Source organism: Coturnix japonica, chromosome 22 (assembly GCF_054131305.1).
Source record: "Coturnix japonica strain WE chromosome 22, WE-NBRP24, whole genome shotgun sequence".
Lineage (NCBI taxonomy): Eukaryota > Metazoa > Chordata > Aves > Galliformes > Phasianidae > Coturnix > Coturnix japonica.
This window is the reverse complement of record NC_140684.1, coordinates 3,303,995-3,327,710: the sequence shown is the minus strand read 5'-3', so window position 1 is coordinate 3,327,710 and position 23,716 is coordinate 3,303,995. Positions and strand designations below refer to the sequence as shown.

Sequence of the window (23,716 nt, the reverse complement as noted above, 5' to 3'; positions counted from 1 at the left end):
TCTGCTGGAACTTGTGTATCTCTTCCCAACTCATGGTGATATTTGAGTGGTGTGTAAGTCAGCCTTGTTTCCTCATCCTTAGGGCACTGGTTGGTATGAGTATCCCCTTCAGTATCTCTCCAAAAGAGCAGTGTGACACTGATGAGCATTGAAGGATGCTGCAGGTTGCTCTGCTGGGTTGCAGGCAGTGCTTCAAAGCACCTCGTTCTCTGCACATACCCTGTGTCCCCAACCATAGGATGGTGGAACAGTCTTTTTTGTCTCATGGGGAAGTTAAAGGTGAGGATCTTGTGCCCTGCCAAGAGCCCTTCCTGCATCTGGTCAGCACAGGGGATGTGTGTTTCTTTGTGACCTTTATAGGGAGACAAGTTAAACCACGACATGGGCACAGAAGTTGCTGCCCAAATGCTGGTTCCCAGCCCTGCCTTTCTTTATCAGCACTGCTTTTGGGCTGCATGCTGTTACAAGCACAACTTTCAGTTCACATGTTTTAAATTGAGTTCTATGAAGGGACTTTGCTCAGAAGGAAGTCATGGAAAGATGGAACAAGCGAAATGACTCCCTATTCATGTTACTGGAGCCACTTTCTTCAAGTCATTTGCTGGATAACCTGTATTATACGTTGATGAGTTATTCCCTGTAGGTGTTTTGTCTCAGGTGTAGCAAGCCAATGGTTGCTTTTTAATTATACTTTATTGAGAAGTAAAGCTAAAAGGTGCACTAACAAAACTTGGTGGTGCTTGCCTGGAGCTGCACAGGGTGATCTGGGAACCTCTGGGAAATGGAGGTGCTGATTTATTTGTTCTTGTTTCAGTGTTGTAGTTTGGTCCAAACATTTCACTTCTCTTAGAAATGTCTCCGTTTCTGGAGTGAAGTGAGGTTACATTTGTAGTGGGTACAAAGGGCTGTGATGTCCCCAGAGCTCTGTGGTTGTTTATAACTATGGCCTGTGTTGGAACCCTGGTATACAGGGTTGGTTTGCTGCTCCAGTAACAGCTATCTGGCTTGTGACTGAGGAGAGCCCATTGGTGGAGAAGGCCTCTGAATGATGAGACTGAGAATCCCACTTGTGTTCAAGACAACGAGAAAGATTCAGTCTGCTTTCTCTTTAGTTTATCTCATGTTCACAATGATTCCCCGTCTTTAAAACAGATATATTTTTATTCAGTATCCATGTGAGTCATGTTCAATAAGCTGATCAAGTATTAGCTAACTTGAATAATCATGGACTCATAGAATGGTTGGGTTGGAAGGGACCTTAAAGATCATCTAGGTCCAATTCTCCTGCCGCAGGAAGGGTCACCAATCATGAAATCAGGTAAGATCAAGGCTAAACCAGAATAGGATTCTGGGGAACCCATCTCCCTTCCTGTAGAAGCTGTGTTTGGCAGAAGGTCCTTTTCTTGCTGTGCAGCACAATGTGTCACTCCCTGCCTCACTCCCCAGCTGTTAATTGTCACTTTGCACACCTGGTTAGGGAAAAGACGCCATATGAAATGTACTTTATCAACATAAGCTTGGGATTTCTCAGAGAAGCCTGCAGGAATCAGCTGCCAATAATTCTAGTCAGAATGTTGTTATCAACTCGATTCATGGATCACTTTTAAACTGAGATGTAGCCCATACGTACATCTGGAGCGGATAATGCTGTGATACAGAGCAAGGTGAGTGTCGCAGGGCTGCAGGGGGAAGGATTGAGGCACAGGCAGATTACGTGGTTTCCAGTTACAGGATTAATTGGTGCTAGGCGAGATCATGGGCTTAAATATATTCTTGCTTTGAAGATTTTACTGGGAGCCTGCACAAATGTGTGACAGCAGCGCTGAGTTTCAATCCTGAGTGTAAATTATCATGATCAGATCTAGCCCACTTAACACTGGTAGTTCATTTTAATTGAATTGTATTAGTCTAGACGCTTTATGAATACAGAAGCATCATGTTTGTCGATTCATGTGGTGGTGAGTTTGATTTTAGATAGACGTGGATGCAGGTGTCCCCAGATTTCACCTTTCTCTCTGATCCACTGAAGAATTTGTGTGGGACTGAGCCAAAGCATAGTGATGTGAATGAAGTCTTCACTCTCAATTGAAACAAATAAATGATCGAGGCCATCTTTGGTGTGTTGTGTTGCGATGGTCCCAGGCTTTGGGGAGTTTTGCTAAGAATTAGGATCCATAAGGATGGGCAGCTGTTCTGCATATACGGCAGCAGGAAAGGCAGAGGAGGTAGGAACTGGGGAGTTTAGTGAAAGCTACAGATATCAGCTCCAGAGCTCTGTTTTGTCTTGTGCTTATTGGGTGGTGGAGCTTTGAGGTTTTGTATGTTCATTCCAGTGTGGGGTTTGGGCTGCGTGAGGCACTGGGAATGTATTTTGGGGATTGTCCTTACTGTCTGTACAGCAATTCTGCACGAGGTGTTTATTTGACATGGATTTTGGGGCTTTCTTTCAGAGCAAAAACTGCTTGTCCTTCCTTGCTGACTGTCTAGGCTGTTAGCCTGTTGTGTTTAGTCTTATGGAGCAGAAGTTGTGTGTGCTTCTCTTGTCCAGATGTGCTAAAATTGAAGTGCTCTCATTTTGTAGGTTATCTCCATAGCCAGATGTGATGGACATTATTCATATTTGAGGTTTCTTTTAAAGCTGTCTTAAATTCTAGTGCAAAAAAAAAACAAAACAGCAGAAGAAAAAAGGTAGGGAAGGATGTAGTTGTTGTAGTTGTTGAACTGATGCACCCAAGCTCCAGTCTATGGGATTTCACCACACATCAGGAACATCAGATGGCTTTGCCTACGCTTGAGTTTCTCAAGGTAATTAATAGTTAATTAAATGGAGTTTAACTAAATACTTGTGCACGTTAGTGTGAGTAGCACACAAACAAGATGCGGGGAAACAAAGGCTTGCAAAGCATCTTAGAGAGCCATGTGCAAATGTCAGCTAACTTGAATTAATTGGCAATTGGTTACCTGGAGATGGAAACTCACTGCTTGTCATGATAAATGTAATTAATGGCCCGGTATTATATGGGGAGGTCAGTCTTGATGGGCTACTGCTCCCTTCTGGCTTTAATATCGAGATAACTATGAAATTTCACATTTCTTCCTCCTTTCTCATTCCTGCCTGTGTACTTGGGGAATCCTGCCTGGCACAGACTGGAACACACAGTGTCAGCTTCTTTACATTTACAGTAATGTAAAACATCAGTTTTTATAAATCTCATTTTTCCGAGCCCCGTCCCTCCCTGCTTCTGGCTGATATCAAAAGATGACGGTCGAGGCGAATCAGCAGAGCATGAACTTCATGGAAGTGTTTCTCTTTCTCTCCTTTCTCAGCTTTCCCCCTCCCCCAGTCCCCACTAATAACATCCTCCAATACCAAACCTTTATTCTGTTGCTGCATCTAGTTATTTGCTTTACTTTTAGCAAGCTCATCTATGTCTGATCCTGTTGTTCTTACTGTCAATAGCAGTAATATTTGAGTGAAAGGAATAAATTGAGTCCATTCTGTAACTTTGGGAGTGTGTGTGAAAGCAGTTTGCAATATTGGTTCCTTTGTGCTTGAAGGAATAAAATTTTCCCCTCTGCAGAGACTTCTGCATCATTTGCATTCCAATGGAACCAGCAAATTGGGCCTCTGCTGTGGAGCAGATCTTTTCATCGCCATCAGCAGAAAAGTAGGCCTCTTTCCTCCCGACCTTCATAAAAACCCAGGAACTCAGTGTTTTGGGAAGCGTGAAAGCAACGTTACTCCAATTATTTCTTAAAACAAGTCGGATGGACTTAAAATGCTTTGTGTTCACGTTCAGCTGAGGTCACTGAGAAATGCATTCTGAGCACCACCACCTTTGGGCACAAAACAAGATAACACTGTGCTGCTCAGGGCTTGGTGCCATGCTGGGCTGCCTGGTGCTCCTGTCTCTCCAGCTCACTGCTAGCTTTATGTTTCCATTCCACCTCTGTGCAGGAGAAAGCATGCAGGTAGGGGTGTATGGCTTACTGCACTTTGGGGCCCTGCTGCACCATGCTGATCCCATGCAGTGACAGCAGCAAAAGGGTGGTTGTCCCAAGCTTAGCGCTATGGGTTGCCATACCTGGAGGAGTCCCTCCATCCTTTCCAGGCTGCTAACATCACTTTGCTGCTGGGAGCATGGAGTGAGCTCCAGAAGTAACACTGACAGACTTCAAAATTACGATACGGTGGAGCTCCGGCGTAATTCTTTGTTGAAGAAGTTAGAGGCCTAAAATGTTAAGGCTTATTGTTATTCTGAGTTGATAATCTCTGCCTTGCTTTAATAATTTTTCCTCATGCCTGGATAGCCTGCGAGTTGCACAATAATCACTCACACAGCTTTGTAATCAATGCCCAAAGTAATAGGATTCCGCTGGCCAACGGCAATTAATAAATTTGTGTCTTTTTTAAAACACTAGCAAGTCGGGCCTGAAATACGACTGACTGGCTTTCCTCATTTGCATATTTATTGCAGTGGAAAAATTCTTGCCGAATGATTGATGTTGAGCCTGCCTCTTGAATTCCAAACAGCACATTATTATGAAATGAAAAATGCCGGCCATACAGTTGATTAAAGTTGAAGACAGTGGAATCGGTGTTTTTTAAGATTGTGGGAGAATTAAAGGCATATTTTAATAGATGTTGACAAGAAGTGAACTAACAAAAGCAAAGCAAAGGATTTGCTTGAAAAGATTTAATCAAACGTGTTTCTTGGGGGATTAATTGCTGGGGATGACTAGTGCAAGTGGCTGGCTGGTGGATTTGAATGAGAAGTATTGTTCTGGGGCCGGCATATTGAGTGCCATTTTGACCTGTAGTTTAACTCCTGTCCCACCGCCGTTTGAAAGCAGAGAAAATTTCCCCTCTTCATCTGAATGTTGGGATAAATATGTGCACCTGATAACAATACTTTCCATTATGCATAGCTGTTATAATAGAACACGTTGGGGTCCTTGTTCCTGATGGCACGGTGTGACTCGTGCTGTGCAGTGGGGATGCGGTGGCTTCCCATGGTGGGACAGAACCCCCTGCATTTGGCAGCTCAGCCTTGGGATGATGTTATGGTGTTATTATGGTGTTACCGGTTTGCTGGGCAATGTGAGCAGTGTCTGTTTTACCCATGAGCTTCCAAGTGCCATTAATTCCCAGCTGCCTCTCTCAGCACTTCTCCTTCTGTGTGTAATGGATCGAAATCATGGAATTTTGCCCTGGTTTTTAGGATTCCATTTCTGACCTCCATAACCACGCATCTGTGGCTCGGAACCCTGTGCTGGATGGAGGCAGGCAGGGAGGAGCCTGCCTTGTGGAGCTGCTCCTGGAGCATCACTGGTTGGCTCTCTGTGAATACCTTTGAAAATGTGGCCTCGAGGCACCCGCTTTTCCCATTGACTTGAAGTGTCTCTGCATGCAGCCGCTCCCTGCTGCTCCATGCCAGCTGCTGCTCTCTGCAGCTGCTTGGGAAGATGAAATGAGGCCCCGTTTTTAGAGGTCATGACAAAGAGCATGGATGTTTATCTGCACGTGAGGCTGCCTTGCTGTAGAAGCACTGAATATACAGTGATAGGAGCCCCCGGGGCAGGCAGGGAGGTGTGCTGGTGGGTTGGTACCCACAGCCAGGAGCTGGGGATGCAGCAGCAGAGCTGGTTTGTCTGTAGCCCCTGGCATTGACAAAACTGGTTTTTGTGGTTTGAGAGCAGTAGGACAGATTCCATCTCTGGTGGGTCTTCTGACACTTTGATACATGGCAGTGCTATCCCTGAATGGAGCTAAATACTCCAGGGCTACTTTCTGACTGGGTGAAGGGATGTATAAAATGAGAACTTATGAGGAAGTATTAACAGAAAGGCACACTTTGATTTACTGGTCCTGGCTCACAGCTTCCTTGGTGGATTGATATGCTGTCTGCTGAATCTGGAACAACTCTTTCACTCCTGTACATAAAATGAAGGGGCTCCCATAGACACTTACAAGTTAACATCTTACCCAGGCACTCTGAGTCCCATTGAAGCTGGAAGTCACATTCGCTGTGCTTGCTGTATATTTGCTGCAGATGGATCCTGCTTCGTATCAATTATCCTTTCCCATGCAATAGTATTAGGAATGCTCTGATGGAATAGGAATTGCCTTTGTATTGGGGTTAGTTGGCCACTCCTTGCATGAAGTGTGGGTTGTTTGGGGGATCTGAGTGGCTTGTATAGGGATCTGGCTGCTTTTGAAGAAGTGCTGAAGCACCCATCCTCACAGAATGTGGATTGGGATTACAGAAGTAACTTCTCCAAAGGAAGGGAGTTTTAATGTTGTTTTCATTGATGGTTTATGGCCAAGTGTAAGGGCAGGTGTTAAACTGTACAGAGGTATTGCCAGCTTTGTTTTGTCTATGAAACCGGAGAGAGAGCAGGAGGTAGAAGCTGTGGTTATCACATGTGAAGACTGCTGGTTGGTTTTCTTAATGTATTGGTGTGCCTGAAAGCTCCATGTTTGAAGCTTTCCTGATTAATTGTCTGTTTCAGATGATGAGCAGCATTAATAATGTAGGTATATGCTGGGGAGGGTTGGAGAGCAGGAGGGTTAGTGCCTGGCTTTCCTTCAGAGTGGCCCAGTATGCATCTGTGGGATGGTTTTGCTTTACTCAGCCTTCGTTCACAAGTGACTTCAGTCTTCTCCCCATTGCGGGTGGTGTAAAAGCAGATGAGGGCATTTGAGGGAAGAGGAAACAGAGGAGAGGAGACTGGGAAGGAAAGAGTCCCTCCAGGAACTGCATGTGAAATGGGCAGGGAGAAGGCAGGGGAGGGTGATACTGGGCTTCTGAAGTTGAGTTTACTGCACACTTAAGCACCCAACATTAACAATGAGAATGCCATCCAGTAATGCTATTAAAAACACACGAATTGAAAGCAGGAAATTACCCAGCTGTAAGAGGCTCACGATGAAGCTGCTGCCTGCAATAATTAGCCCTCCCACCTGGTTAGACGCACGGTCATTGTCTTCCCTGCCCTCTCCATCCCCTTCACTCCAAATAAAATTGCTTCCCATCCCCACTTCTGTTGGGGTCCATATCTCATAGCCTGGGGGAGCTTGAGCCTGTCTTTATTCCTTGCCTGCTTGCCGTGGCCCTGATATACCCCAGAAGAGCTGGAGTGCTACTCCAGTTGTAATTGACAGGATCAAAGCTGCCTGGGGTGCATTAGCACTGCTGCTGGAGGATAGACAGCGGGTAGAAAATAAACAGTTTTGGAAGCTCTGGGGACATTTAGCTGTGTTGCAGGCAGTGGGAAGGATTTTGCCATTGTGAGCTGTGCACTCAGGGTAGGGCAGGGGCAATTTCCTTTGCAAATGATGCTTTAGCTGCAGACACGTACGATAAATGCATTTTTAAGGGCTTTTGTCTGTTTGTCTCTTAGAATTGTTTTGATGCGAGCACACAACTGTTTTACAAGTACAGCAAAACTAATCCGTTAATAGGTTTATAGAGGAGAGCTGTCAGAGTGTATCTGTAATGAACCTTGGGCTGGGGGAGTCCAACTGCTGATCTGCAACAAGAATCTGAAGTCTGACAGGATCTCTACCTTGGCATTCCTGTTACTGAGGTCAGGCCATAATCTGCCTGAAGTTGGTGACAACTGGATGATATTACAGTGGTAACATAACACATGGAGAGCTCTGTGTGTCAGGTCTGAGTCCTTTTTGCTCTGCCTGTGTCCGGCTGATGAAGATTTGCTGTTCACTTTATCCATGATCTATCTCCATGTACTCCATTAACAAAAGAGGAATCAGGCGGTGAGAAGTAAATATGAAGGAATCTGTACAGTTCCCTTCAGGGTTTTGGATAGAGGCATACTCTGTTTTTGCCTTGAAGAGCTGGTTCTGTGGTTGATGTACAGCAAGATGCAGAAGGAGTGTTTGTGTACACCCAAACACTTGTTTAGATCAGGGCGTTCTGCAGGGGGCTTGCTGCATGCCACAGAAGAGCTATGTTTAAAGAACAGATGTGGCAGCGGTGTGCAGTTAACCCTTCCCTACAGCCAGCTCCACTGTATGCCCTTGGAGGACATAAGGTCATTGGAACAGAGATCATTTCCTCTGCATCTGAGTCTGCATCTATTTTATAGGTACAGAAGAATTGCCAGCTCTGACAGCCTTTGGATAGAGAATATCGGATCCACCCTCAGGATTTGTGGCCAGCAGTTTTTTTCTGATCAGAGTCCTCTCATTAAACTTGCCAGGTCATTGTTTAAGTTTTCCCCATAGATCAGATCTTGCTACATTTAATTTTACTTACAATCTAATTTCTTATACCTCCTGCGTGGTGAGCACAGCAGCATAGAAACCAGCAATAGTCACAGCCCTGCAGGAGTCCGTTTTTCCTTCGTGCCCTCCCTCCTCCTGCTCCCTATAGCCCGCACATTATGTACAAGAGAGTAAAGTCAGAGGTCACGCTTAGAGGGGATGTGTTTATATGCATTTTCTTTCTGTTACTTCATAATATTTTGCTGAAACTGATCTCTTAACTAGAACTTAATACAAAGCAGAGTGAGTTAGTCAGCTGTTGTCAGCTGTGTGTGTCATGGAATGCTTCTTCACATGTTGCTGTGTTTCTTCAATATCTTAATCCTTCAGGCTCTGCAGACCGAATGTTTGTCAATGAAACATTAGGTCAGTGTACTCCCAGTGTGCAGCCAGGCAGAAGTTTAGAAAGCAGTCCTCCCTCCCAACCTCCCTCTTTAGGAATAAATTGTTCTTTATCAATGTGATGTTCAACATAAACAGTTACAAGTTGATCTGAAGTTAAAACCACAAGTCTGACTGGTTGGAGAGAAACATTTGATTAGATGCGCAGTAGCTGAGGCAGCAGTTCAGGTTTGAGAAGAGGAATTAGGCAAAGCAAAGCAAAGTTTTTATCAAATGCAACAATCAGTACGAAATCGTCACCTGTGTCTCTTGTTCTGCAGGTTGTAAAGCCATAGACACATTGCTGAGAGTACTAGTGGACATTCAGGATGAGCTGCTTTATCAGTGCCCAGGCACGAGGCACCTGGTAGATGGAAAACAATCAAAACCTGAGAGGTAAATATAAGAAAAGATCTTTCTGAATCCTTTGGTCTCCCAACTAAATGAGAAAATGCACAGCTTTCCTGACCATACTTGTTTTCTGCTTTTCTCTCCATTGCTGTTGGATTTGGGTGGCAGCCATGCTGGATGAATGACATTCCTTCTGTCAGTGTGGGAAGCCTGTTCTGTAATTTTTCTGAAAGCAGGGGAGAGACTGAACTGCAGCTCCTTCCTCATATAGGTATTGCCATGGAGTGGAATGAGTCTGAGTTGTAGCAGAGGGGCTGCAGAGAACTCATACGTGTTGCCTTAGACAGGTGTAGGGTGTTCAATCTGTGTTTGTCTGTTTATAGTGATGATGAAATCCCCAGCAGCAGCGATGAAGAGCGAGCGAGTGAAGCTCGGGAGAAGAGGAAGCGGCCTCCAAAACGAAAGCTGAAGGCAGAGGACATCCCAGAGTTCATAGCCAAGAGATATGCAGACTATAGGACGTACCGGAACAACATCTTGCAGAAATGGCATGAGAAGACAAAGCTGGCATCTGGCAAAATGGGCAAGGTGAGTCTTAGTGTGTGCTGACATGTAATTGATAGAGATCTGTGGAACAGCAGTTGATTTGGAAGTCTCCTGTTGTGGATATTGCAAGCTAAAGCCAAGTTTTGCTTGATAAACATGTAGTTTGTTTTACAACACCATTAGGGGTTTCTGTGCCTCCTCCTCCTTTACAGCGTGTATACTTTAATACTATGGGTAATCATGTGCCCCTAAGATCCAGGGTCTCATAGCATCTGTGAGTTTAATATTAATCATTGAGAAGTTGATCTGAACCAGAGCAACAAAGGCATTTTATTATGAAGCCATGCCTCAGGTTGGGAGGGAAAGGAGAGAGAGAAATAAAGAAATAACAAAAACAGCAAAAATCTGTGCAAGAAAACCCGAGCCCCCTCCTCTCGGAATGCTGTCTGCTTATCCACTGACATGGAAAGATAGAGGAACATTGCTGCCTTGAGGAAAAGCTTTCTGCATTATCTGACACTAGTTAATGTTGTTGCAGGGTTTCGGTGCCTTTGAGCGTTCAATCTTGACTCAGATTGATCATATTTTGATGGACAAAGAGAGATTACTCCGGCGGACACAGACCAAGCGATCAGTGTATAAAGTGCTGGGGAAGAAGGAGCAGGATTCCCATCCCATCCCTGAATATTTGCCTGAGAATTCGGTAAGGGTGTTTTGTTTATGTAGCTCGTGCTGTAGAGCCAGTGCAAAACAATTAGCCTTTAACAGGTAATATTCTTGTTTGTGAGGCTGATGAAGAACCTGAGTGCTGATTCATGTAATGTAGTGACTAGCAACAGTATGTACACATTTCAGTTCCTGTTTTATGGTGTGTGTGTTATCTCCTGTGCCAGTTCTCAACTAGAGAAAACAGCATTTGGTCTCTGACCATGCCTGTCCTGTGCTGTAGGCACTGGTGGTCACTAAATCTGCTCAAGGCTGTGGCTACAAAGCTTTATTTTGACTCTGGAGTTTAAAATCTTTAACCCAGAAAGTCACGCTGCACATCACCTACAGAGTGCATGGGAAGTACGTCTGTTATTAATTTAGTATTTAAGAATGAATAAATACTCAATCCTGATAGATCATGTGGAATTACTGCGCTTGCAAGATGTATTTTTGCCATTACATTACAAATATCTGTAGTATTTTGCCAGACAGACTTTGTGTAGTCCTATTTATTTCCTAGCAAAGGTATCATAAATCTGTTTTGGCATTGGCAGCATTTCTGCTTTGCCTTAAAATGTATTCCTAGTCCTTAAAAGCTTTCTATGATGGGAACTGTTCTCCATTCCTTCCTATTTTCAAGTGTTTACAAGCTGCTACATGTAGAGTTGTCAGAGCTGGGGGTGGAAATGTGCACGTATGAGCTTGCAGTATTTCCTTTGTGCTTCCAGGATGTACCCCCTCAGACAGATTCCAACAGGCACCTGAAGGACATAGATGAGGAAATATTTGATGATGATGACTTTTATCACCAGGTAAGTGTCTGTCAACCTGTGCTGGCGTTATGACTTCACTTATTTTTGAATACTCACCAAGTTCTAATGCAGGTGACACTGTGCTCTGAGTCTGATCAGTGAATGTGAGTTGTTGTTGTAGTCCTGAAAAATGATTCCAGTGGATCCTTAAAAGCACCGAAGTTACTTTCATCTCACCTCAACTCATCACTTTAAAATGAAAATACTGCAGAGCTTCTATGTAGCGCTATCCTTGGAGCTATGCCAGGTTGGGTTTGGGCCAGCTATTCATTTTATTTGCAGAATTCTTAGTAACGAGGTATCTGTGTTAAGCACAGGAGTCTGAAGCTTAGGAAAACCTCGTGCTTGTAATGTATTTAATAGATGGCAGTGCCAGCTTCATAAAACACTGAAATTGCCATGTGTTGAGGAGTATGTCCTTCCTCAATGCATGAAAAAGTGCTTTTGCTCTGATGATCCACAGAGTGTTTTCATGTCAGGACTAAACAAATATAATTATACCCTTAGAAAGGCAGACACTTCCAATCTGAATTAAAATGGCTAGCAAAGGGTGTGGGCAGTAAAAGAGAGCTGTTACCTCATAGCTGTGCTGGGTTAACTGATTTAGCCAGAAACATTCAAGATTTGGGATTTCATGTGCAGAGCCAGAACTAGAGGTAGGTAAAAGGACATGTTAAGGCAGGGCTGGGGATGGGAGAGTGCCTGTTGGAGTTGTGGCTGAGGAGACCAAATATGTCCTGCAGTGAGATAACATTGTCATAGAGTTTGGGGGACCAAGTAGACTGTTAGGACACAAAATAAATAGAGTAAGTGCAATAAAATAGTGGGGTGGTCAAGGAGAAATGTCTGTGACTGACAGCCTTCAGACCTGTGCAGGTAGAGGTGCTTATTGACTGTGAAATGTTAAAACTTTTTTAAGAAAAATAGCAATAGATGGATGGACGGACTGTCTTCATTTCTAATAACTTTAACTTCGATAAATCCTAACTTCAGAATTATGACTAGTCACAGCTTAGCTTTTCCCCTCCCTGGTTAATTGGGGTGCTGGGGTTAATCTAAATTAAAACTTAAACTAATAGAGGTCATTGAGGGAAGAGAATCACCTGAGTAAAACAAATGGGTCTGCCAGGCACAACTGTGTCTTGGCCATTTCCCAAGAGGGAAGTGGCAGCAAATTGGAGTTGTTTCAGCATTCAGGAGAGGTGAAGGATGGGTGACACTGGTTTAATGTACGGCACCTCCGGAAGCACTCCAGATTGCATTCCTTGCTGTTCCAACTGCTGCCTCCCGCGCACACTGAATAGAGGCGGGACCTACCGACAACATCTGGCTGCACAGCAAGGAATGGGTGCAACTTCTGAAACCCCATAGACTCTAAATATGGCGCTTAGCCTGGCGGAGGCTTTAATCACTTACTACTCTTTGGCAGAGGGCTCCGACAGCTTATCCTAGCCTCGTACATCACGCACAGACATCTGCTGAGCCGCGAGGCAGCTACACATTCATTTTCCTTTCTTGTTGTTTTTTTTTTTTTCCCTCCCTCCCTCCTTTCCACCCTTCTCCTCCCGTCCCCAATATGCTTCTTGGGAGAGATGATCTGTAAAGATTACTGCTTCATTGTGTGCAAGTAATTGTGGGGATGCCAGCCCCTTGACAGACACGGCGCAGCACCTGTTCCGCTGACCTGGTTAATTTCTTCTGTTGAGTGGGATTTGGCAGAGATTGGAGCTGAAGCCAATTCAGTGATAAGGCTAAAGAAAATGGCTGTATGTTTTCTGTCACCTCCCAATTAAATTGGTTTCATAAAGTGCTTTCCTTTATTTGTCAGGGTGGTAAGCTGAAGCTGAACATTGCATTCAGAAAGGGTAGAGTGCATTACAATAGAGCGCTGACAATACAGAGAATGTGTTTTCTTTCAAATGGGTCATAACTGCGGTGCTTTGTGTGTGTCTGTATGTGTGTGTGCTTGTCTGTTTGTACACATAAATATTGGGTAGAAAGGGCACTGCTTCTTTGGCTGTAATGGGCAGCAACATGGTTGGAGCTGAGACTGCTCAGAAACTCTGCCCTCTATGCATAATACTTATTGCACAGCACACGTGTACATCTAAATGGGGGCTTTTGTCTTTGTTTTTAAATTTAGGTCCAGAATTTCAGCTTTGCTTTCATTTCTCTGAATATCATTTACTAATAGGTGATTTTATTTACTACTTATTGCAGAATGGTGGGATGTACGAGAGGAAAAAAGTGTGGGTAAAGAAGGATGTGAGACACCAATTCCTGTCCATTTCAGTGCAAAATTAAGCAGTTAAAAATGAACGAGTTCTGATCGATGTGCAGAAATGAATGGTAACAGAATGACTAGCTCTACTATTTTATTATAGAATATAATCCCAAGCTCTTTAATGAATCTGTTTTTCCTTTGGAAAACCATAGTTTTCTTGTTCAGACATTGGAGGCTGATGGAATTCACCATGTGGGGCTGGCGGACTTTGCAGTGATTTGGGACTGAGCTCTGTTCTGTTGTTAGTCCCTCTTTGCCTTCTCTCATCTCCTTCAGTTGATGATAAGCAGTTCCAGTCCTCGTTATGGCAGCCCAGGCTGAGTGCTGATGTACAGCTGGGCTTGAATGGTGCAAGAAGTGTTTCCAAAAGATCCACATTAGTGACAGCAGCGAGAGGCCAGACTCCATTTCCTTCCTTCTAAACTCTCGTTGGTACATGTTTTTAAGGGAAGAGAAAGGCTGGATGTGCTTAGAAGTCGTATTTACGTTAGAATTCATTACGGCCGATATCGCAACGTTAAGGCTTAACACTCCGTCCTGCTGCCTGAGAGCTGCTGCTCTGCCATGCTACAGTGGAGATTTTATTATTAGCTTGAAATACTCTGCTAAAGGAGAGAGTGGAAATTGGTTTATTTCCAACAGGAATTAGGGTAGTGTTTGGATGCTAAGCGTTCCACTGATGGCGGCTCTTCCCAGAACAAATGTTCCTCATTGATGGCAGCAGGTATGCCTAAGGAGAAGTAGGAATATACATAATCCCCTTTTCTCTCTGCTCTCCTGCTCCCTCCTCCCCCTGATTTGGTTGTGTTGTACATCACTATGTTTTTTGACAGCATCACTCCAGAAATGGCACAGAGCTGGGGGTGGGAAGGGGCAGAGAGCTGTCCTTGGGGTGCTGGGGTTTGTTGGGGTGCTGCATGCAGTCTGCATGGCAGTGCAGCACAGCAGCTGAGAGACCTGTTTGTTCCTGGGCTTTGCTCTGTTTTGTTTGTTATCTGTGCCTGCTATTACTTGGGGTAGGAGTTGATGTCATTGAAAACTCTGACAGGAGGAGCTGTGACTCATTTGTTGTTCCTTGTAGAGTGGCATCTCATGTACCCACACACAGCGTCAGAGCTGCAAGCAGATCTTGCTTCCTTGTTCCTAGCTTTGCATTCAGAATTCCTCCTTTAATCTGAATGACTACAGGTGAGCTCCTGGCTCCCTTGGTCATGTGTAGCTTGCTTTGTTCCTCTTCTGGGTTGTATGCACTGCACAACTTCTTAAAGCTCTTTACATCCTTGCATCCCAGCCAGGAGTGGGCCTGAAGCAGTTCCCAGTTGCATGCTGTATTATTCTCTCCCAGATATTTGACAGTGCTTATAAACAAGTGATTACTAATCTAGTAACTATTGCAAGTCAGTAATGGGGAAGAATAGAGAGAAGTCTGACTTTCTGACAGGCTGGTTCACCTTAATTAAAACTGGTGAATGATTAATACGGACAGCTGGTCTTGTGACTTTAATGAGTTGCGTTCTGAGTTTTGTGTGGATAAGAGACATCTCGAACCATCCCACAGGTTAATGGCAATACAGTGCTCTTATCGCAGGCGTGTATCTTTTAAATGGCCCCATAGATGGTTAATAACACATTTTAAAGCTTGATTTGAAACTGCTCTTAATGGGTTATCAGAAAATAGACAAGCCAATGCTGTTTTATCCAAAACTGAATGTCAACCAAGATTTTATGACCATCCAGTGATTCACCTTGCGCTTTAGGTGTGTATGTTATCAACAGGTGATGGGAAGTTAGATATTGAAGTGTTGCATGGGGATTTATGAGCAAAATTTGAGCCGTGGTGTGAATTTACTCTGGTGCTGCTGGGAATCCAAATGGAGTTCAGTGTCTGCACAGTGCCAGCTTAAAGGGGAGAAGGAATGTCTTGTTTCCGTGTCCAAGCAGAGTGCAGTGCAAAATGCGTGCTTAATAGAAACCACCTCTTCGTTATTTATGCTCTCATACACAGTGTACGTGTATGAGAAGGAAGGAGAAAAATGATGTTATTTACCACGTCTGTCCAAAGAATAAAGGAGAGAAAAGAAATGAATTAGAAAGCACTGGAATGGCATTGATAAAAGGCCACGTTGTCAGCTTTCTGCTGGGGAGCAGAATGACTTTGCTTTTTCACCGCTGAGGAGGGTAAGCAGTTGGTGTTCCTGTTCTTATTTCTTTACTTGGACGTCACACGTTGTCCTCAACTTCTCTACCCTTCACTGCCCAGCCTGGCCAATGCTGGGGCAGCACAAGGAGTGCATGGCTGTGGTGTGCTATAGCAGAAAGGCCTGAGCCTTTCCTGCAGACTTCAATAACATCAGAGAAAAAATCCTTCTCTTGTTCCAGTTACATTTCTAAGGTTTGTAAACTAAACTGTACCCTGTGATACCTTACTTTGGCAAGATAGGAATGTAAAGTGGTCTGTGAGGGTGTAGAAAAGTCCCTTTTGTCATGAGGCTTCTTTGGGCTGTATGTAGCTCTTTGTTCCGGCTGGCAAGTCCTCGGTCTGCACATCAGAAAGGTCAGCAAGTGTAGTACTAGGAACACTGATAGATAGTGCATGAAAATGAGACCTAACCTCTGCAGTGCAAATTGACCTCTGAAATGAGAAATGAATCTCTATTACCCTTGAACAACACCCTGATGGCATTTCTAAGTCCCTCTAATTCTGTACAGTCTGCTTGCTTCTCTTTAACCAGCAGAGAAGGGAGTCCTTGTGAGGGGAATTCTTTACAAAGTTCACGTCATTGACTCCAGCGAGAGCTTTACCAAAGGCTTTGGTGCTGGTAGATACAGGCACATGGCTTGGAGCTGTCAGCTGAGCCGCAGGCTGTGCAGGTGGGCAGTTGTGTTTGTTTGCATGGCAGAGCGAGTTTGGGTTTCTGAAGGTCAGGGAAGATGGGAAGAGGGTGAAGGATGGAAAGCAAAAAAGGACGTGTTTCAAATCAAAGCCTTTTGATGCTGAAATTGCCTAAATCAAACTGTCTTCACACATCAGGGCTCAATTCTGATAGTGATTTACCTACACTTCCTGGTTAATAATTAGACATCGGGAGACACCATATATCACTCCTAATGGAATATATGGGGTCTGATGAGAGTTTTCTGTTTTGACTAATAAACGTTAACCCAAATCTCGAAGCTCAATGAAATATTACAGCTTTGGAAGTGTTTTAAGTCTTGTGCTTTGAAAACAGTGTTATGTTATTCAGTAAATGAGTTTATCATTCATTCCATACCCCGAGCCCTAGCTGGCTCTGGAGCATGGGCTGAATGCAAGACTCTGAACTAGAAAGCGGAAAAACTAATCAAATCCTTAAAGACCAAAGGCAGCGAGGCAGGTCTAGACTGACTTTTTCAGCGGTAGCCTCTGGCTACATCCACTTTTATTTTAGTAACCATTGTTAGCATGATTTATAACGTAAGCTTTAAGACGTACGCTATTTAGATATAGCAGGATGCTGCACAGCTTTTATTTCTCTTTCCTAGTTTCCCTCTTGTGCCTGCTCTGTTATAATTCCCCCTCACCTTTGTCTTTCCTGCCTCACCCCAGCCTGGCTGCTGAGACTCCTTCAGTGCAGCGTTCAGCATCAGCCCTGAGGTCAGCAAGGCACAGTCTGCCCCACGGAACAACTGATCTGCTGGAGGTCAGGGGAGTGCAGAACTGCCTGCAGGGCTTATCTCCTAGTGCTGCACAGGGCTCTTCCCTGTTCTTCTGGCATAGCTGCAGGTCTATGGGGCCGGTGGGCCGCCAGGAGGAGCAGGTCCTGCTGCAAAGCCTTGCTGCTCAGCTCTGAGGAGTTCCACTGCTTTACCTCTGCCCGCACAGCTCAGCACTTTTTCTGTGTATAATGCCAAGGGAGCGAGATAAGAGGAGACAGTAAACATGTCCTATTGCCAGTGCAGGAAGAAACCACTAAAACATAGCTGCACCATTTCTTGCCACTGTTAAAACCCTCCCTCCCACCTTGCTTTTGACAGAATATTGACTAGAAACCAAGATCCCATTTCTGCTTAGCCTTAAGGGCAGCTGTTTACAGAGTGGCAGTGTTACATAGGTTTACTGTGTCGTATGTCTGTGTAACACTGGATTTGGATCTTGTATTTAGCTGCCAGAAGTGACGGTGATGAAGTGGGAGAGATAAACTGATAGATTGTGTGCCAGAAAGATGTTGGGAATCAATCAGATAAACGGGGCAGAGAAATAGCTTGCTGTTTTCTAGTGATAATAAACCAGAGACCCCAGTTCCAGGAATTGTTGAATGTAATTGCTGTAGTAATAATCTCTAAAAATAAGCAGATAGAAAGAAGCGGTGGCAGGGTTTTAATTGTACTGGAATTGCAACTTTTTTCCCCTTTTTTGGGGGGGTTGGGGAGGAATCCGATGTATGCCTTGAATGCAGGGGGAAAATGTGGATAGGAATGAAATGTTCTCTGGTATCTGAGGGTCACTGGTTTAGAAATTAAAACAATAAGGGTCATAAAATGATAGCTGCCTACTTTGATGGCATTTTTTTTGGGGGGCCTTGCACCTTCATTCCAGTGGTGTACTTATGTGTTCAGGAACTTCAGGAGTTGGGTGAGTTTCCCAGTGCCCAGGGGCAGCTCTGGGCATCAGTTGTGCCAGTGTGGGCAGCACCCTTTGCTCTGTGGTTGTTGCTCAGCTGTGATTGACCATTGTGCTTCAACCCTCCTCCTTTAGCAAAAATACAGGGGGGGAAGGAAAGCGTCACTCATTCTATCTTTAGCACTCTTGTTGGGTTGGCTGGGCTCTCTCGTTTCCAGGGCTGGCCCTGGTTTGGGTCATGAAATGTGGACATCTAGAAGAGATCTGTGCCCTTCTGTTTCGGAGGGTTTGTTTCCATTCCCTGTGTCACTGTGTAGGCACAGCACGTACCATCTACAGTGAGGGGTGATAAACATGCAGCCCTGGTCAAGCATCCAAAAAAAGCTGTTCACAACATTCTTTGCTCACAGGAAGTGAACAGGACAAAACGTAACCCTCAGGACATGAGAAGAAATAGAAAAACCTGCTTGAACATTCCTGCTCTGGCTGTAAAAATTACATTGCTGTTCTGTTCCTCAGAGTGTGAGCGCCGAGCAGCGCTCAAGTTCTGTTTTGTGAAGGCATCTGGGGCAGAAATCTCACTGCACACCTTCCAACATTCCACCCCATGTCAATAGGAGTTGTGTACACAACAGCCTGTGAAAGCCCTGGTGTTTTTATCCTCCCCAAAGCCCAACAAACAGTAGTGATCCCTGAGATACAGGCTCATCTCTTCATTCTGCCCCATGGTGAGAGACTGCTGTCTCCCCTGGGAACTTGGGGCAGCACATTCCTCAAGTTTTCTTGGGGAAAGTTTTCTTGAACCAGTTTGCATTCACTTGCCTTTATTGTGCTTTTAAAAAGGATTGCTGTTTTTCTTCCAGCTCCTTCGAGAACTGATAGAACGTAAAACCACTTCATTGGACCCCAATGATCAAGTCGCCATGGGCAGGTGAGTAGGAAGTTGTCTACAGCATCACCAGCTCCTCCCCAGCCCTGAAATACAGAACTGCTTGTGAGCTTCCAATCCTCCCTTCTGGAAGAGCTATGGGAGTGTGTGTGGGGAGGGGAAGAAAATTCATTAGGTGAAATTTTGGAAGTGAAAGAACTTTTATCCTTGTAAAATACTACCCAAATTTTAGTGCATCATGTCAAACGTATTTTGTGTACGTCTGAAATACTATGGAAAGCTATTCACTATAATTTAACATGATATAGACAAAATTACATTTAAGTGGTGATTACATTGTACATTTATCTGACTTTACAATAAAATAGATTACAGTAATTAAGATTATATTAAGATTGCAGTAATTGGATTTTGCTAGATTTTTTTCCCCGATGTTGAGTTTTCGTTTTATAAATCAGGTGAGATGACGCTCGTTTTCATAAAGAATATATTTATAACATGGAGAAGTTTTTCCCAGCTGAAAACTTTCTTTGACTTGATGGTGTTCTGGTTGGGCACCTCAAGCCCTTCCTTCTCAATTCTATTGGGAATCAAGCAGCACTCACAGAAAGTGTTGATTGCTTTTCTTTCTTTTGTAGTTCTGCTTTGTAAGAGGTGGAGCAATAGGTAGGACTTCTTGCAGGATTTGCCAGGTTTAACAGGCAGAGATGGTGGGAAGAAATGTTTGATATGCTGTGCAGAATTGAGGGGGGAAATAAATTCAGAGCATCTCCTGCACTGTGTTAGTTCTGTTCATGGAGTTGGCATACCCTGTTTCACCTGAGGTGTCAGTTTAGAACAGGTCAGACCATCTGTTCCATTATATGTTCTGTATGGAACAGAAGTCACTCTAATAAGCAGTGCTGACACAAAAGAGCAGTACCTTTTAAAGATATATATATTTATGTATACACACACACACACACACACACACACATATATATATATACACATATATATATATTACAGATTTTAGCATTTGTATTTAGTAAAGATTTTCGTCTTAATCCTAAAGATTCTTGAGATAAAGAATGATCTGTAATCATGAAAGAATAAAGAGCAGAGCCAACCCTGTGGCCTCCATGGGTTTCCCTGCAGATGGAGAAATCTCAGTGAGCAGTGATCATCTCATTGGGACCAGCAGGACCCAGCTTGGAGCCTGATGTGGCTGGAATGGGAAGTGCTTCTTGTTTAAATGCCACGTTCTTGGAGTGACTCAGTAATGTGGGCATTTGGGGTTTCATACTTGCTGTCTTCAGCTTCTCATCTCCTCAAAAGAACTGGGAGACCTCAGTGTTCTTAATGCTTGTTTGCCTTGTGGTTTTTAAAAGTCATGTAACTGTGATTTTACATCCCTCAGACAGTGGCTGGCCATCCAGAAGCTACGAAGCAAAATAAAGAAGAAAGTGGACAGAAAAGCCAGTAAAGGAAGGAAAATCCGGTGAGTGACAACTTCTGCAGGCAGCCTGAAGCTCTGGGTTTGCCAAATAAATTTGGACTACAGTAGGTTGGCTCTGGGCTGCATTGTCAAACTTGTTCATCCCCTTCAGGGCAAGATACAGTGCCCTGGGACTTCCTCTGGGGTGTCTTAATGTTCTTTGCGCCTAAGGTAAGGGGTTGGTTGGATGCAACCTGTGAGAGTTGTCCCAGATCAGTCTTAGCAAGAATGTTTGTTGGTCTCAGGACACGGCTGGGAGGGGTGTTCAGATGCCCCGAAGCAATTTGGGGTTGTAGTTTCTGGTGAAAGCCAATAAGCACTTCTTATTCAATATGTATTTAGCTGGTTCAGATGTGGAGAGCAGCTTGAGGGGAAGACCTGTAGACGAGCCCAGGTGAGGTAGATGCTTGTTTCCCACTGACAGTCAGTTGGAATGTGGTGTCTAAACTCTATTTTTTAGTCACATCACAGATTTCTTTAGCTTCACATTCTGATGCCTCAGTCAGTAACGCAGGTTTGTCTCTCTGTTTCCAGTAGGAGAATTGTCCTTGCTGCAGGGTGGAGAGGGAAAGCAGCCTGGAGAAGATAGTTGCTTGCTTTTTCTTTTTCCCCTTTGCAGAGCAGGTCTATTAGTCTCCCTGAGTTTAGCATGACTGCGTGATTTGTAGTGAAGGAGGTGTTTGTGGCAGGGAGGCATGCTGAAAAGCTACACCACATCCTGAAACATCCGCAACATTAACCATCCTTTTGTGAGTAAACTATAAATCGTGAGCTGAGATGGCATCTGATAGAAAGTCAGTGGAGTCGGTCTGGGTCAGGCCTGGCATAGCAATTTTTAAGATAGATGTCATAAGATAATTTATTAAAAGAGGGAAGAGCTACTTTGTTGGCCTGAAAAGCCTATAATTATTGACTATCAATATTCTTTTCTGTCAGCATCACGCATAATTGGATATATTCATGATTCAGTCAAAACTACTGACAGCATCACACAACTGAGTCAGGCTCATAAACCTCCGGGAATAATGGGGGATTCTCATGGTGTGCAATCTGTGTGCTTCAGCATTCCTGTTCTCTCTTTCCCCCTTCTCTCTTAGATCGAGGTAGTGCTTCTTAGATTTCTTTTCACAGAGGACTTGGAGATCCCAGGGAGCAAAAGTATCACACGTTGCATTTTATCCATCTCTGCAATTCTTCCCTTTTTTTTCAATCTTTTTTGCAAACCTTCAATGTTAAAGCATGTTCAGGAGAAACATGCTAATTCGCTGTAGGGTCTGAGCGTCTCCAGGTGCTTTCAAAAGCGTTTGACCTTTGGCATGAGGACCTGTCCCCTTTGTAGGTGGGGAAGTTGAGGCTGTTCCAAAAAGGGTGAGATTAGGAAAGCTGGTGTCCAACCCTGTGCTGTTCTGCTGATGCATTCGTTTGGTGGCTGTGGAGGAGCAGTGTGTGCATGCCTTTGTTCTTGTCAGTCCTTGGTCCTTTGCTGCTGCAACATGGGATGTGATCCTGTGGATGTAGTTAGGTACCTTGTATCTGCTAGACCAGGCTTTTCAGAGTCCTGGTTGTTGAGTACATGGCAGTAATTAGTTCTGAGCAAACAAACTTGTGTCAGAGAATTTATCAGAACTGCTCAGTCCCAACAGCACTGCACAGGCTGTGAGCTTTGAACTGTGGGAATCAATCAGTTGTTGATGGGAGCGAGCTGTTTCACAGTTCAGCCTGTTGTTGCTGTGTCTGTTCCCCAATTTGATCATACCATGTTAGATCAGCACAGCTCCTTCCATTCCCCGAGAGGCCCTTGTGTGAGGGTGAGCGTGTGCTGTGCCTGAAGAGCCATTCTGCAATATTCTTATAAGTTAAAAAAATCCCCTCGAGGGAATGTTCCCGCATAAGCAAACAAAAGGGAGAGCAGAGGTGACAGAGAAAGAAGGTGATTCTGGGCAAATGCTTGTGAATCCTTTTGCCTGCTATTTGTCAAGCTCTAAAAATAGCAGCAACTTGGATAAAGCATTTGTGAGCTGGGAAGGTGATGTGGTGGTGTACATCAGAAGCTGCTGGTTTGGAATATCCTGCGCTTACACGTGAGGGTTTGAAGGCAAGTTCTCATTCAGAGTTAGTCTGTACTCTGTTAAATTGTGTATGTAGGGTCCTTGAGTGTAAGTCATGAATAGCTACTGCAAGGTCCTCGCTCAGGACAGAAAGCAGGAGGGGATTCCTGTATCTGTAGGTGCATTGCAGCTGGCAGGAGTATTTTGGTGGCTCAGAAACTGAGACAGGTGTAGCGCTGCATCACCTTGGGCATAGCCCTTCTGCTCTTTGGGTCGGTCTTTTTCTTACCACCTTCATTGCCTCTTTTTATGTTCTGCACTTCAGAGCACTCAAGGTAAAAGTTTCCAGCTATGGGTATTGCTAGGGGAGAAGGATTTTGATATCCTTTAGGTCTCTGGCTACCAAAGAGCATGGAAAACGTGATAGCAGATGGATGCTTGAGAATGTCTGCTGCTTCTGCTGCCTGCACTCTGGGCACAAACTCCAGAAGGCGATTAAGAGAAGGGCAGGCTGAAAACAGGAGTTCTTGTTTCTCTGTCTGCCTTCTCAGGGCTGTATGGGAGTCTGATTAGGTACTCACACTCAATTAATGGATGCTGTATGTCCTCTTTCTAGCGGTGCTGAAAAAAGGATTTCCTTGTTAGTCATCCATTCAGTTCATTGTATCATCTGGTTATTCTTCTATCCATGTAATAAGAAAGGGGAGGGAGGGGAAATTGCTGACTATAAGTAGTAACTCATTAGATATCGGCCACCAGGAGAACCAGCACTTCCTATATAGGGGCTGGTATGTTTCTATTCAAACAGCAACTTTTCCTTCTCATTAGTAGTTAACTGATGTGCTGCCTGCTTATTCCTGCCCTATTTAGGTATCATGTCCATAGCAAGCTGGTGAGCTTCATGGCACCTATTGACCACTGTACGATGAATGATGATGCCAGGTGAGTAACAGATTAATTATGTTTCTCAAATGGCTTCATGACAGCGTGATATTGACCTGTTCTTCAGTCTGTCGCCCTCTCCATTTCTTCTTATCAGTTAACCATTTGTCACTGGCATCATAGCCTGGGTGTCTTGGTCACATCTGTCCAGGCAGTCTGCCTGAGCTTTCACTCTGTAATTACTGGGACACCAAAAAAGAAATTTTCCTGAGTCTCAGTAGCTGCATTTTTATTCCTGCTCGAAAATTGTGTGGATTTCGGAATCTTTTAGTTTTGTGGAGTTATCCCATAAATTGTCAACTAAGTAATTTAACATCTCCAGGTACGACTGAAAATTACAAAGGATTTGTCTTTTGACAGAAGTGGCAACTATTTTAAGTCCTGTTCA

At 44.2% G+C, this 23,716-nt stretch overlaps 1 protein-coding gene across 2 annotated transcripts in view; it reads left to right on the top strand.

Annotated features, from left to right (window-relative positions):
* Nucleotides 1–23,716, top strand: part of AATF (apoptosis antagonizing transcription factor) — a 40,323-nt gene that overhangs the window by 6,827 nt on the left and 9,780 nt on the right. Inside the window, exons 5-11 of one of the 2 annotated variants that reach the window (XM_015880776.3) lie at nt 8,953–9,067; nt 9,406–9,610; nt 10,107–10,271; nt 11,005–11,088; nt 18,836–18,903; nt 20,261–20,341; nt 23,257–23,328. In XM_015880776.3, the coding sequence (XP_015736262.1) occupies nt 8,953–9,067; nt 9,406–9,610; nt 10,107–10,271; nt 11,005–11,088; nt 18,836–18,903; nt 20,261–20,341; nt 23,257–23,328 (790 nt within the window). The remainder of the gene's footprint in view (nt 1–8,952; nt 9,068–9,405; nt 9,611–10,106; nt 10,272–11,004; nt 11,089–18,835; nt 18,904–20,260; nt 20,342–23,256; nt 23,329–23,716) is intronic. The other variant, XM_085521984.1, reaches the window with a different exon arrangement.